General features: G+C 31.7%; 2 protein-coding genes across 2 annotated transcripts in view; one reads left to right on the top strand and one right to left on the bottom strand.

Moving 5' to 3' along the window:
* Window positions 1–331: 331 nt before the first annotated feature.
* LOC122524646 (tetratricopeptide repeat protein 5-like) lies at window positions 332–2,558 on the bottom strand. Its single transcript, XM_043647011.1, has 8 exons — window positions 2,274–2,558; window positions 1,808–2,158; window positions 1,487–1,729; window positions 1,372–1,425; window positions 1,096–1,281; window positions 760–932; window positions 543–687; window positions 332–471 (listed from the first exon to the last, which is right to left on the bottom strand). Exons 1-8 carry the CDS (start codon window positions 2,355–2,357, stop codon window positions 352–354), a joined length of 1,356 nt encoding a protein of 451 aa, XP_043502946.1. The 5' UTR covers window positions 2,358–2,558; the 3' UTR covers window positions 332–351.
* Window positions 2,559–3,775: 1,217 nt separating this feature from the next.
* Window positions 3,776–15,934, top strand: part of LOC122524832 (ubiquitin-like protein 3) — an 88,605-nt gene continuing 76,446 nt past the window's right edge. The window contains exon 1 of the mRNA XM_043647304.1: window positions 3,776–4,149. Within this exon, the coding sequence (XP_043503239.1) occupies window positions 4,120–4,149 (30 nt within the window). The 5' untranslated portion in view covers window positions 3,776–4,119. The remainder of the gene's footprint in view (window positions 4,150–15,934) is intronic.

Here is a 15,934-nt window from a genome sequence, read left to right as displayed (position 1 = left end):
TAAAGTAATTCATTGAAGGACTATAGTAAGTAAAGCTTCAATGTGCAACAGCACGCAAATAATAAAAAATGTATAAAACTCGTCATTATAAACTAATGTTATATATAATATATTATATTATATTTTATATAATATATTATATTATATTTTATATAACATGAGAAAATTTAATTAACCGCAATATCGGATATATTTTTATTTGTAAAAATCTTTTTAACTAGTTTTCTTTTAATATTATCCTACTATTTTTTTTATAAAGTTAAAGTTAAGTTTTATAAGTTAAAAGTTATACGATAATGCGGTAATGAATTTTCACAAAATTATATCGACATTTGCTTTAAAAAATTTATCTCAGTCGGTTTTCTTAAAAGTATGTAATTTAACTCCAGCTTGTTGCTCGAGACCCAATTTTTTTCCGTTAACGACTAATATGATCGGTGTTTCAACGCGTATAGATTTGAAGTCAAAATCCTAGAAAAATACATAACTATTGATTATGTCTATAACTTTAAGAGCCAACCGATTTACGTTAAAATACTAACGTTGTTCATATAAGAAAACTTGTGATGAATGACAAAAGGCTCAGGAATAGCGACCGAATCACCTACCGTAACTCCTCTACCCTTAGCTAAATTATATAGCGTAACAGCGATGCAAGTTTTCTCATGGTCAACAAGACAAAATGCACTACAAAGTAAGTATAATATTCATTACATTATTTCAATAAAAAATACTTCTTTCAATTCTCAGTATACTTACAAAGGTACACAATCGGAGTCCTGAATCCAGCATACTACTTTTCCAAGTACAACTTTCTCCCTATTTATTCCAAGTACTAAACTTTTCAATGGAATTAAATCTAACTTTATAGAGTTTTCACCCGATGTAAATGATCCACCTTTATATGGTCCTAAGTGTTTAGCATCCAATGCCTACAGTTAATTACAACCCTATAAATTTGTATACACACTAGGATCATGCTTTACGTTTACAAAGAAAACGAAACTATCTCAGTATTAAATACACGATAACGATCAAAGTAAGTTATTAGTAAGATTACGAAGAGTATGTATTATGCAAATAATTGTTAAGTACCCTAATCATTTGATAAAGCCTTTTCGGTTTAACACGTCCATTTGTATTTACTAAATTTTGCACATCTTTTAAATATTGTAACAGTTCATCTCTTTTATTGGATGGGGTTTCCCATGTTGGATCCAATGACATTGCTCTCTCAAACGAATTTAATGCTAAATTATATTCTTCTTGATACTTTAATGCCTAAAATTTATTTAAATAGATAATTATAAATTGAATATGGAGATATATGTATCATAAAAATCTAATCAAACACATGATCGCAAAACTTACAATAGCTTTGTTATAAAATAAGTCTGGGTTACTTTTTGTTACAATATCTTTTTCCTGAAGATAGAAAATAAGAATTATTCGTTAATATTATTAACTATTATCATTTATTACTTACTGCTTGTGTATATGCTGACATACAAAGACGTAAAGTGTTAGGACTTTGTGCAAGTGTAAAAAAGGAAGACAAATAAGCATTTCCTAATATAGCCCAAGATGTACCATCCGTTGTATCTAAACTGACAGATTCCTTAGCATATTCAACACCTTGTTGAATATTCTGTGCACGCTGTTCACTAGTCGAAGTTGGTTCTTGTCTTAGTACCATGGATAGATTACGTAAAGAGACTTTATTCTTACCCTAGACAAATAATATAAATACAAATCATTTAATAGCAATAATTTAAATAAGCAATATTTTTATATATAAAAAACATACATGAGATAAAGCACCAACGAAACAATTTTTAGCTTGTTGAATATCATCATTCTTCCAATAACATTCTCCTAATTCGTTCCAGGCTTCAGTTAGATTTGGTTCTAATTTAACAGCTTTACTCAAGAGTTCTTCCGCTTGAGGAATATAACGATCTACAACGTTTAAAGCCTTTCCTTTTAAATAATAATACTTTGCTCGGCTACCATCTATTTCATAACCTTTGCATTCATCAAATTTACTTATAGTTTCTTTCATTTCTTTCTCAACATCACTATTTTTTTTAATAGCTTCTTTAATAAGATGATTTTCAAAATAATGATCCCGAAAGAGATATAGAGAATTAACTTTTTCCTAAAAAGACAATAAAAATTATTATATTAAATAATAATAATAATAATAATAATAATAATAATAATAATAATAATAATAATAATAAATAAAATGAATATAATATAAATGTTCTTACTGTCAATGCTACAATGGGATCTTCTTTAATAGTATTTAAACTTTTGGCTCCTGCGACCACTTTATCGTCTATAATTGTAGACATTTTTCTTTCGAGAAATTTAATGATATAAACGGTTAGAAATAAGTTATTAATCGTCAAATAAATATCAAATAATCATTACGAATACTCATAGTGCAAAATTGTGCGGATTGCTCCGTTATTATAGAGCTGTCAAAACAGTAGCCGTTCGTTTAAGAGGTTATACATAGATCATGAGATCTTATCTAACATCACCGTGTACTAGAAAAGGTAATAGACTCATAATCCATTCGTACCACTAGGTAGCAGTTCTGTCGTAATAGTTTCTTCTTAGAATGTCCACACTAATTCCTAGAAATATATGATACAGTTACTCATTGATAACTTCTTTTTATACAATAACAACTAACCCGTTCGTTGGGTTTAACCAATGAAATGTAGTAATAGATTAATTATAGTATAAAAAGTGAATGAGGGCTATTAAAAAGAAAAAGAAAAGAAATTACTATTATCTAGTATTATCCATTCGCGCGTGAGCACATATTTCACAAATCAGATTCAGCCAATTGGATGACCGATCAATTCTAGCATTAGTAACTAAAAAGATAACTACATCAGTTGCCGATAGAGTGCGCGTCGGTAGGTTGCCGCCATTGGAAGAAGAATCGACCGCAGTCAGGTCGTTGCAGAAAAGCGAGCTGTCGTTATATATCCGACTAGTCGATGCTTGAGGCTTCCCCAGAAAGCTGCATCGTCTCGGTATCGCCATTTTATGTGTTTGGCTCTGACACTGGGACGGTGGGCGCGTGCGGTGTAAGGAGAGCGGCGAGGGAGCGAGAACGAGCGCGAGTAAGAGAACGAAAAAGAGAGAAAGAGAAAAGAAGAGAGAAAGAAAAAAAAAATAGAAAGAAAGAAAGAGAGAGAGAGGGAGAGAGAACGGTAAAGTGGAAGCGTAAGCAGTGAAGAAAACGCTCCTCGTAACGTCGTTCGTCTATATTAGCAAGATGTTACCGAGATATTTCGCGAGCGATATGTGCAAGTAACGACGAGCCTTGCTGCTGTCGTCGTCTTCGTCGTCTTCATCGTCGTCGTCGTCGTCTGGGTTGCCGTGGCCGTCGCCGTAGCCGTCGTCTTTGGCTCGTTGTTGTTGGTGAACCGATCGGAGGAGCGCGCGCGGCCAAGGGCCCAACTCGGATCGAAATGGTGTAGTGAGTTGTGTTTCGTGAAAGTGGTGTTTTTTCTTTCATCGTCATCGTCCGCCTCTTCTTCTCTTCGTTCCACAATATAAAACAAAATTTATATATATATATATATATATAAAACACACGTATATATACACAGGATATATATACACACACATAGAGAAAAAGAGAGAGAGAGAGAGAGAGAGAGAAAGAGAAAAGAGAGCACTAATAATAATATTGTTATTCAAGGGAATAAAAGGGAAAGGTGCTCTTTTCTTCCTCTTCCTTAGGTTTTCTTTCTTCGTCCGTGATATATATACACACACATACATACACACATCATACATACATACATACATACATACATACATACACTGAACCTACCTCTTTTGGAGCGCAACTTTCGACACTCCTGCGAAGAGGAAGACGCCTCTTCTTCTTCCTCGTCCATCGAATTCTAAGTTTGCTGCTTCATTGCCAACGTCAACTTTGTCACAACTCTTACTGTGTCACATCTTCGTTGTCATTGTCATTCGTACTATTTACCGCAAAGGAGAAAGGGTGTTTGGTACGAACCACGGACGGCCTCTGGAGAGACTCTGGATTTATTGGTGGCAAGACAACCCCAAACGCGGTTTACCATGAGTTCACGTAATATACCCTCGGATAAGGTGAGTAATTCATATTTTTCTTCATTATTATTTCTATTCATTTACATTTATGTGTGTCATATGTGTTAATCTATCTCTACTTTACTCTTCTAATACGTCTCCTCATCTTTTTTCGAACATGTCGACCGTACCCGCCCCTTCACTCTACTCCCTCTCTCCTCTTATTAAAGTCCTTTTCTATGTCCTTTAATTTATTCTCTTTCAAAGATATTCTATATTTTCGTAGTGTCATATTTTCTTCACCTACACTTTACTCTGTTCTATTTCCCTCTCTTTTTATCTTTTTTCCCTTCTCCTACATATATCCGCCTCCCCCCTCCTCCCTCCTCTCTCTCTCTCTCTCTCTTCGTTCGAAGGTCACCGAGCATCAAAGGAAGAGAAGAAAATTGTATATGCGAAAAAACGACACCTGCTGCAACAGATGCATTTTTTCTTTATGCAATTTAAGTATTACCTTGCCTACTTCTCTCTTTGCCTCTCGCTCATTTTTCTACATTTTTTTTTTTTCGAATTTTAACACGGTCCTACCCCTATGACTTCAACGTTCGCGCCGTTATTTCACCGGATGTCTCCTATCGTGACCTTATTTATCTCTCTCCACTCGCTTTCTCCAGAATGACGTTTATATATATATCTATACATATGCATATATATGTGTATATATATATATATATATACCCAGTGCGGATCCTCGACGGAAAAAGTATTCGTGATATACCCGATTCGCGAAAGGAGTATTATTACAGATGCTCGTGTGTGCGAGGAAGATAAAAGTCAAGAGAAATGGGCGAAGTAAAAGAGAAAAAGAAAAGAAAAAAGAGAGGGAGAGAGATGATTAAATTATGAATATATGCATGCAGAAAATAGTATGAATTTTCTTGTAATTTTTTAATTTTTTTTTTTTTTTTTGTATATGTAGTATATGTAATATATTTGTGGGTGGGTTGAAAAGTTTTGAGCCTAACGTAGAAACTTTTTTTATCGGTCGAAACTCACTTTTATTTAAAAAAAAAAAAGGACAGGAAAATAAATAAGAGTTATTTTTTGATGCTCAAAACTTTTCAACCCACATCCTCGTATATTTTTATAAATTGGGTGATCCAATAAATGTTATCACCTTTTCATTTTCGTTATTTTTGGTTTAATGGGAAAAAATGCTCAGAGCAAAGTTGCACCACTTCAAGGGACACATCCGATGGACTGTTTTTACTAGATTTCAAAATAAACGATTTTTTGTCTTTTCATGTAATTGCGATTATTTTTTTTTTTTCTTTTCTTTTTTGAATTAATTCCTCGTGTTATTGCGAAGAGAAAAATTGGAGAGAACACGGTCAATGAAAGATTAGTTTGAGAGATTAGGTGTTTTGAAAAATGTCAGGTGATTCACGTTAATGTAACATGCGATATTTTTTTTTCGGTCGAAGTCAGACAACAATGTCGAAGAAAAAATGGTTCAAGGTCGACTACGTATTCATGATTATATTCTTTTTTTGTATTTTTTAGGTGCACATGATACGCTTTGTTACGATTATAGACATTAGATCATTAGGTATGAACATATAGTGAGTCACAGGAGTATTTTTAACATTTTAGTAATTTTAAACAATTCGTATTTATTTTTAATGCAATGTTTCAAACAATTTTATTATCATTTATGTCAAATTATATTTCTCCATAAAACATAAATATTTTTTATAATAACAAAATTTATATCAACTTGAATAATACGAAAAGTTAAGTTTCCGTATAAGAAATTTGTAACTTCGCATTATAAGAAATTATCAATTATTTAAAATTGCCAGTGAGATCGGGTACGAATATTCTTGTAACACACTGTACATGCGTTACATGTGTATTATTTATTGTATACGATTAAAAACAGTTTAGGATCTTATAGCAATATTTTTACTTACATAAAAGTATTTATTTGATCATATACTGGATCAATAATTCATTTCAAACATATTTAAAATAGTTGTTACTGTAAATTTCTAAAGCATGAGACATAGGTGATATGTTAATAGCCCATTGTCAAAGAAGACATTCATTACTTATTTACAAGAGACCGACGACAAAGACACTTAGTAATCAGATAGAAGCAGTCGTATAGTTATTTGTATTTTAAAACCATTTTAAAACTGCAAGTATAGTTTAGATAACTGGATAATTTATTTTACACGACGATAAAACTTTATTTCTCAATGCCATTCGGACTCGGTCAAAAGAATTAAAGAAAAAGAAAAAAAATGTATTTTATGATTCATCCCGTAATATAAATTTTTTGCAATTTTTCTATTTAATCTGTTCTCATAATTATCGATGTACACCACGTATGTATATTTGTTGACAAGTTTTGGTTGAAAAGTTTCGAGCCTAATTTTTTTCTCGATCGAACACACACTCGCATAAAAGTTTTATTTCTTTTTCTCTTTTTTTTGGCCAGGCTCAAAACTTTCCAACCGAGCCTGGTATATTTTTTATTTGCATATCAAAAGCATATCTCTCTATTTTTATAATATTACTGTTCGTTATGGAATCGATCAGATTTACGATCGATCGGGTACAATTGACGTATACCTACTTATTTTTGTATTCTTTTTGATCAGCCCTCATAAAAACTGTACGAAGTAGGGTAAACCTTCGCATCGTTTAAAAGCGATAAACTTCTCCGACGAGTTAATCCGATCGATATCAACATAATACGATATGTCCATTACGTTGCATCGAATGCTAGTCGAGTTTTATATCCCATTATAACTCGTGCTCTGACATTACCCACGCAGACGTGGCCTCGCGTTTTAATGTAATCCATGGGGTATTTTCTTTTTTTCTCTCAATTATTATCCCGCTTTACTTTCCTTCTCCTAACTCCTTCATTTCATTCTTCCTCTTTTCTCACGTCAGTCTTTTCTCGATGGAAAATGTTAGTTTTATTTTCAGTTGAAATATTCTCTTTCTCACTCGCACACACACACACACACACACTCTCTCTTTCTCTCTCTCTTTCTTTCTTTCTCTCTCTTTGACGCAGTTAAAATCGATTATCACAACCGCAATGCGTGCTACCTACGACGTTATGAACTGTTTCAACTTGTTATTTAATTGTTTTTAAATAATTATATCGAGCATCACAGAAGTTACTTTTATTATTTATGCAAAGGATTATTAGTTTATGTTGTTTTCCTAAATTGATCACATAATTTATTAACTCCTACAATTGTTATTAACATTCTTATTATAATTAATACAGTTTGGAAAGATTTTGTTCTGTTATTTATTAATTTATAATCGCTGCTAAGATTAAAATATTTCAAAACCGAGAAAAGTTCATACATTTTTTTTTTCATTTCTTACATTAGACTTTTATTTAAACATATTGAAACGAAGATAAAATGTCGAAGATAAAAAGCGATAAGAATAAAGAATAAAATGTCAATATGTAAACTTATCTACGAGAAGGGAAGAAAGTAATATTATGCTTAGATACAGATGATGCGACTTAGACAGTCCTGTTGTAAAAAAAGAGAGAAAAAGAAAAAAAAATAAGAAAACAGGGACTCGGTCGGCCGTAAAAATGGATTCGACCATTCTTCTCTAGTTCAGCCGACTCTTATTTCTATGCCGTAGTCGTCGTAGTCGTTTGTAAAAGCGTAGAAAGATATCGAGGGTAGAAGAAGGTTTTGTTATCTTTCCATCGTTGGTATAGCATCAACAGAGAAAGAAATAGAAAAAGAGTGAGAGAGAGAGAGAGAGAGAGAGAGAGAGGGAGGAAAAAGGTAAAGAAGCTAATATCTAATGGTAAGTCCTACTCTTCTTTAGCTATTTCGTTTTATTTAGCGATTCGACTCGGTAGAATCCTCATTTCTCCTTTCTTTCACCTTATTCTCTGTTACATTGTCTTTTAGATCAATAAAAAGGATCGCTTACCATTAGACGAAACTAATTATGTGAAAGGAGGATGGAGTAGTACACGACAAAGCGATAGGTTTCTATCGAATCGAATACCATGTACAGACACGTTGTACTCAACGATTCACCCTCCGGCATTATTCTATCGGAGACGATACGTTGCGTTACCTGGTCGCTTCGATTTTCTACCTCTCCCCCTCCCCCACTCTTTTTCTCTCTCTCTCTCTCTCTTTTCTTTTTTTTTCTTTTTTTTCTCTCTCTCTCTATCTCTCCGTTTAGAATCCCTTTGATTTTACCTCTCATTGTATGACCGAGCGTTCCTGCAAAAACGTTCCGATATGTTTCCCTTTCCTTTGTATCGATCCTTTGTTTTCTTTCCCTACCTTTTTTTTTTTCAATCCCTTTTTATCCCTTCGTAAATGCAACGTGATTTTTACGTAATGCGGCACAGGTACATATTGTCGATGTTTATATTTTTGTCGTTTTGTTCCCCCTCCTTTTTTTTTTCTTTTCTTTTCTTTCTTTCTTTTTACATAGATACTTATTTTGTATGTTAAATAGAGTCGTATATAACATTCTATGGAAAAGGGAGGGGTCATTTTGGTCAAGTGGCACGAAAGTAAAAGTATTTTTATGCATGATTTTTCTCTGTGAAAACAACGAGTCATGATTTGGAATTTTGTTTTTATATATTACTTTATTATTAAACTTTTAATTAATAGAACATCAATTTTTTAATATACAAAGATATAGATCGGATAAGGAATTATAATTATACGTGTTTTAAGATGACCAAAGTTTTATCCGCGAGAGAATGCGTTCAACGTTAAAAAATAATTCGTAAGGGGACTCACATAGGTGACATTTAATCATTTCATTGATTGCTTATAGAATTGGGAGAATAGAAAATAATATTATTGTCGGTGGGAAGAAGAAGGCACACGTCCCTTTTTTTGAATTTTAAGTCCGAAAGAATATTCTTCTTTTTCCGTTGATTTTGTTAAATAAAATATGTTCGTTTCTTGGTATAGAAAGAGCGAAAAAAATAAATTCCATTGTCGCGAGCGCGCAAACATCGCGTGCACGTACGTGAGAACTCCCACGCGTTCGTCACACGTCACTTAATGCCAATTTTCTTTTCTGCTTTACGACAATGTTTCTTTTTTTTTTTTATTTCTTTCGTTTAGGTTTGTTTGTTTTAAAAAAAACATTCGTAAAAAAAAGATCGAAGCATGTGTTTAGAATTTAAGGTTAAAATAATAGTGCGAGTTGGTCGAACGGTTAAATGTTTTTGTTTTTTGTTTTTTTTTTTTTTTTTTTTTTTTATTTTCTTTCCTCAACTTTATTATAATTCTATAATGATATTAATATTATTTTATTATTATATAATTATTGTTTCATTTATTTATAAAGCTAATAACAAATAAACTATAATATTATTTGCATTTAATTGTAGAATAGACTGGTTAATTAATCGTTTACGATATATAAATGGTTTATTATATATAGTGAATAGTAATTATATTGATGATCAAGTAATGAGATATCGAAAAATATGATGAAATTATATATAGAATTTGATTTATGTACCTATATATGCGAAATTATTTCTCTTAAAAGTATAATTGCGTTGAAAACTTTTATACTTGTTCTTTTATTGATGTTTTTCGTTTAATTAATGATCACGAGCTCAAATATTTCCATTTTGGATCGTTCTATTCATTCAGAGCAAAGTCAATCGTTTTTATTCGTCACATACATATTTCTTTATACTCATACCCGTTTTCATTCGTTAACGCGTATCCGATAAGCTCGGACTTTCGGAATTTTTTTTGTCCGTTTTTAATTCGGATTCGAAACGAAAACCATACATTCTCCGCGTTCGCTTTTGAGCCATGTTATATTTTTTGTCCTCTTTGTATTTTGCTCCTCTCGTTGACACATCCAAAAGTTTTCTATCGTTTTGTTTTGATATTCATTTGCGAGAAAAATTTATTATTATTTAATATGCAAATATTTCATTTCCCTTTGATTTCGATTTATCCCCATTATCATATAGTTTTCTCATTCATCTTTCTCTTTTTTTTTTTTTTTTATGGAAAAGAAAAAAATACCACGAAAAAGACGAGAATAATAGTACATGATACATATATGTCGTTTTAATAGTACTCGTATAGTTTAATAGTACTCGAAAAGAAGACGAACTGATTCAAGATCGAAAATAAATCGGTATTCGATTACTTCGATCTGTATGTCGCCGGATAAGCCGATTGGAAAAGTCGACTTTTGGTATTTCCAATAACTCACGCGTTGATATAGGTTTGGAGATTTTATTTTCTAATCCGTAAGCTATGGTACTACTTACGTACACTAGTAGTCAACAATAGCGTATCGATAGATTTTATTCTTCATACGAAAAGAAAACTTTTCTTTCTACCAATTGCGTTTTATTATACAAGAATAAAATATGATTATGTATTAGAAATGTTTATAATTATTTGAAGGGCTACGATCAATCGAGAAGATAATAGTTTTTTCCTCGTAGCTGATTACAGTTATTACAGAAGAAAAATAGGTCTATTAACATGGGGTCCGGAAGTAATTCATTTCTGAGATCTAAGACTTCAATTATGTTTCTTGTATTTGCCGGAATTATGATACACTCTGTTAATATTTCCTTACATGAAATATTTAAAAATGTCAACCTTCTGCTTGAATTTCTTCTCTGAATTTTCGTTAAACCATGCATATGTACGTAGGTTGACAAGCGAATGGTTTATTCGTTGTATTTTGTTTTTCATTGAGAATAGAATAATAAATTTATTGGAGTTTCGTTTTACGAGAAATCGCTCGATGTGTTACCTTTTCCTAAGAAATTCTGGAATCACCGATATTGCAAGAAAACTCGCATTCTTACGGATATTGCGTATTGCGGTTGGTACGAGCGCATACGGATCGAGGATCGAATCAAATTCTACTGTATTTTCTTTCTTTTGGTAAATATTGATACAGACTTATTTGTTTCGTTGGAAATTTTTGAACGAATGGGAATGATCGCTCGGACGATTGTTGAACGAATAGGAAAAAAAGGGGAAAGAAAAAATAAATGTAAACGATTGAAAAGTCGGTGACATAGATTTTGTTCTTTTTTACTTCTCTCTTTCTATCTTTCTATCTATCTATCTATCTGTCTGTCTATCTATCTATCTACCTGTCTATCTTTCTCGTTAATTTATACTGATCCCTTTTTTCGCTAAATAAAAATATATTCCTTTGAAAAGCTTCGAATCGTGACAGAAATATTTTTTTCTGGATTTATTTTATTCGTGTTCGGTGCTCATACGTATGTATGCGCACATTCCTAATCGATCGATATTCGAGATTACTCGTGTCCTTTCGGAAAAAATTGGAAAAATTTCTTTGACCTACAACGTAATTATAAAATGTGTAAGTGTTCTCGTTAATTCATTATTGACGTATACATATATATACATACATACATACAGATAAATTCTAATAAGTATTTTTTAATTTGTGTCTTCCCATTAAGTATTTATTATAAAAATATAATATTTACTCAGTCGCATCTACATCCACATACACACAGATTTTATTATACATATATATATATTTCATTTTATTTATTTTTTTATTATACATATTTTTTATATACATATATTTTATATACATATTCTTTATTATATATATATATGTATAATATAACTATAATATATAAATATAATATATAAATATAATATATAATATACATATATATATATATATATATATATATATATATATATATATATATTTCTTTTTTACTAAATTTAAATATTTATTTTTTACTAAAATTCGTTAAAAACAATATCACGTGAATGTTATACTTTCAATCAAGGTGTAATCTTACGGAAACAAATCGGTACTTACTTGATATAGAATTCAACCAGCGTTTGTAGTAATTCCAACGATTCTTTTCATCGTAAAATCGATTAATCAAGAATCAAAGGAACGCAATCGACGAGAGACGAGGCGGTTGATTTTTAAGAGCGGAAGAACGAACTAGAGAGTACATTGGTTGATGGTCGAGCGAGGAATTTCTTGAAATCGAAATTACATTGTTAAGCCGGCCGAGAGACTTTGAAGCGTAACTATGGGTCGTTGCATCGTTGACCCTTATCCGCTACTCTGCACTTGTGCACGATCTCACGAAACGGACCGAGCTTCCTCCGACACCAATCGAAGAGCCGTAATTTAACCTCACTGATTTTTCTCTTCCTTCTATAGTTTTTTCTCTCTCTCTCTCTCTCTCTCTCTCTCTTCCCTTCTTTCTTTTACACACAATCTCTTTTTTTTATATTTTTTTTTAGTATGCCCTCTTTATAACCCACCTCGCTCGTTATTACAAAGACGTTAACGTTATATCGAGAATGAACCTATCGAAGTGATCGAATTTAATTCGATTTAGATCCTACCTTCGTTAGAATTCATCATGGACAAGTAATTTTATCGTTCTTCTTTCCCTTTTTCTATTTCTTTCTTTTCTTTTCGTCAATAAATACTATTTCTCGAGATAGGATGTAGGATTGGCCCAAATTACGTAGAAATTTACCAATCGTTGAATGATTTGTAATTCAGTTATAATTTAATTTGAAAAGTACGAAAGAGTCAACCTGCATATATTTTTCATACAATTTATTTTTGTATAATATATAATATTGAGCAATAAAAATGTCACAGTATTTATCTCATATATAAATATCGAGTATAATAATATATAAGTTAAGCGAACTATATTGTATAATTTATTTTCTAACTATCGTATCTTATTCCATCGCGAATGATGCTTATCATTATTGTTTGTTTTTGTATATAAATATCGAAAGAGGATAGATAAACATTAAGTATAGCAACGATATAGGGGCTACTAACGTTTCATTGGTCGGATAATACTTGCTTTCAGCATCCCTCGAAACGATATGAAAATGTAAAAGGAAACGGTGAAATGCGAGATGCTTCTTTTCCAACAGGTAACTTCGATAAGTAGGTGGAATCCGAGCTGTCGTTACCTCATCCTACACCTAGTTTGCCTTGATCCTGAATCCTGAACATTTGATTCTATTCACAGATGTAAATGCAATGAAAGAAACTTGTAACTCTTTGTTTCAAAAGATCTAATTCTTTATCCCTTTCTCGTAATGCTTATTTTTTATTTACATTTTTTTACATCGATCATTGTCATTGCTCTTATAAAATATATAACTTCGATATATATCTATGAATATTTGCTTCAATGTTTCCAATTCTAATCGCATATACGAAATAATCAAATTAATATTCGTGTAATTATTTTTGTTACTTTATTAAAAAGTACAAAGAAAAAAAATAATATTTGTGTCACGTTGAAGATGAGTTCAATGAAAATTGCCTACCCGAAATGGAACCAATTTAACTGTGACATTTAAAAAGAAGAATAAAAATAGGATATATTTTAATCCAAAAAAAAAAGAAAGAAAGAAAAAAGAAATGTAGAAGAAAAAATGATAAAAAATAAAATAAGTAAAAAAAGAAAGTAATATTCGTATACTACAAGAGATAGAACCATGGTTTAAATAAAACGTAATCATTATGAATCGATAAAGGATTATTTTTATGAACGATACAAAAAAGATAAAGAAAAAAGAATAATATAATAGTAAATTACGGGAATTATTAACGATAATTACATCCCAAAAAGCATGCATCCCGCAAAGGTACGTCGGTTTAATCATCCTGGCTAGGCTACAAGGGCAAAAAAGATGGGTAGACAAATAGAAAGAGAAAGGAAATGAGAAAGAGAGAGAGAGAGAATTTGGGCTGTATAACGAATAGTGCCAGTATAAATGGTCGAGAAGGGTAGGAAATCGATCGACGACGAGTTGGAGACGAAACGAGCAACCTCGATATTTGGGACAAGGCGAAAAATGCGGGTCGACCTAGAAAATCGCTGCGGGGCGGCGAAGGTTGCTAGCTGCTGCGTGGGTAGAAAAGGGTGGGGTGATACCTAGTGAGTAAGAGAGGGATACAGGGTGGGAGAGAATAAGAGCTAAGAAGGGAGGAGACACAGAAATCTGATTCCAGCCAGCATCGTCGACTATTCTTCTTTCGACTCAGTTCAACGTGTACACACACATTTTTCTTGAATAATATTTTTTTTCCTTTTTACTTTTATTTATTTATTTATTTATTTAATTATTTATTCATAATTCTTCCTCTCCTGCACCCTCTTCTTTTTCTTCTTCTTCTTCTTGTTTCTTTAATCTTTAAAATGATATCGCTTCCTTAATTTCTCATTGAAAAAGTACACCCTCTGTCACTTACATCGTACTTTTCTTTTTCCTCTCTTTAGTTCGCGTCACGTGTTATTCTTCTATTTTTGCCTAGTTCGTTTTTTACCACCTTCTTGAGTCATCCTCCCTGTCGTCGTCGTCGTCGTCGTCGTCGTCGTCGTCGTCGTAGTCATTTTCTCGCCACGATAGAACGAATTAAACGAAGCTACGTGTTTCGCTATCCTTACTCTTTTCTTGTTTTCTTTTTCTCTCATATGTTTCTTCAACACCTTTTTCTCTTTTTTTTTCCTTTTTCTTATTTTTTTTTTTTTTTTACGCGTATGTAACTCTACTCTACTACTACTACTACTCTACTGTACTCTACTCGGAGAGAAGGGTTTTCTTTGCTCAAGAAGAGAAAAGTTTCGAAAGCATCCTCTTTCGAATTTGTAGAATGTTGAAAAGAAAAGGAGATTCCTCGACCCTTTTTCTTATTTTCTTCTTTTTCTATTTCTCTTTATCTCTTTCTTTCTTTCTTTCTTTCTTCTTTCACTCTTCTCCGCGACGAAATTTTAAAAATATATCTCATGCACGTTTTATCGCTGACGGCCGACTTGAAAAATCGTTTTCACAAAATTCTTCTGCTTCTAAATTTAATTCTCGCTATTGCATTGACTTTCTTCCCGATGTGTGTCCGTCACAGTCGAATTATATTCTTGCGTTATTTTTTCTTTCTTTTTCTTTGTTTTTTTTTTCCTTTTTACTATTATTTGTCAAGTTAAATTTAATGTATGATTTTTAATACAGAACTTGACGTTAAATTGAACAATTGTCGTGATAGCATTTGTTTGACACTTTTTAATGATCTTGTTTAAATAAATACACAGAAATAAAAATAACATTCATTAAGTGAATACAAATATTTAAATACATAATGTGACTTAGCATTTATCATAATGATAATACCAAAAATATTTCAAATATTATTTTTCTTTATTTCGCATATTTACATAACTTACACCTTAACGAGCAAGTAATTGTCCTCCGATTAAAATGCGAACAGATATTTTAAGTATGTACACAGATGACAAATGTATACGCGTATGAATGTTGTTTTAAATGACAATTTTCATTTAAAATAAGAACCGTACGAGTAAACGCGTGAGACATCAAATTTTTTCAGCTTTCAAGGTAGCCCTGGTTCAAGTTGAAATGAAAGTAATTTTTATGACGGCTGATGTCAATAACATTTACTAATATTAAACAAAGGATGACGATCGAGTTCAAACAGACGTTATTAACCTTTATTATTTAAATTTATCAACATTGTATAATAAACGTTAATGAACAGATTAAACCAATATACGATAGCGTAGAACATAAAGAATATAAATGAGTTACTTTTTAACGGATCACAAAAAGGAAAATTAAATTGTACAAAATGCATGAACGTTTAAAAACAATTTAGTAGACAACGTTTGATTAAATTTTACAATTTTACGCTCAAACAATTTATGACACAAACAATAGCAAAATTTATTTTCTATTTCTTGCCAGGTTTGATTTTACGT

Source organism: Polistes fuscatus, unplaced genomic scaffold (genome assembly GCF_010416935.1).
Source record: "Polistes fuscatus isolate 324 unplaced genomic scaffold, CU_Pfus_HIC Scaffold8, whole genome shotgun sequence".
In the NCBI taxonomy this organism is placed as follows: domain Eukaryota; kingdom Metazoa; phylum Arthropoda; class Insecta; order Hymenoptera; family Vespidae; genus Polistes; species Polistes fuscatus.
The sequence above is the reverse complement of the archived record's forward strand: the minus strand, read 5'-3'. Positions and strand labels throughout refer to the sequence as shown.

Excerpts from the sequence above, each read along its gene's own strand:
- LOC122524646 (XM_043647011.1), bottom strand. The coding sequence starts at position 2,357 with ATGTCTACAATTATAGACGATAAAGTGGTCGCAGGAGCCAAAAGTTTA. Across the intron at positions 933-1,095 it reads GGCTTTATCAAATGATTAGG|GCATTGGATGCTAAACACTT; the intron begins GTACTTAACAAT and ends AATTAACTGTAG. Across the intron at positions 688-759 it reads GACTCCGATTGTGTACCTTT|TGCATTTTGTCTTGTTGACC; the intron begins GTAAGTATACTG and ends CTTACTTTGTAG.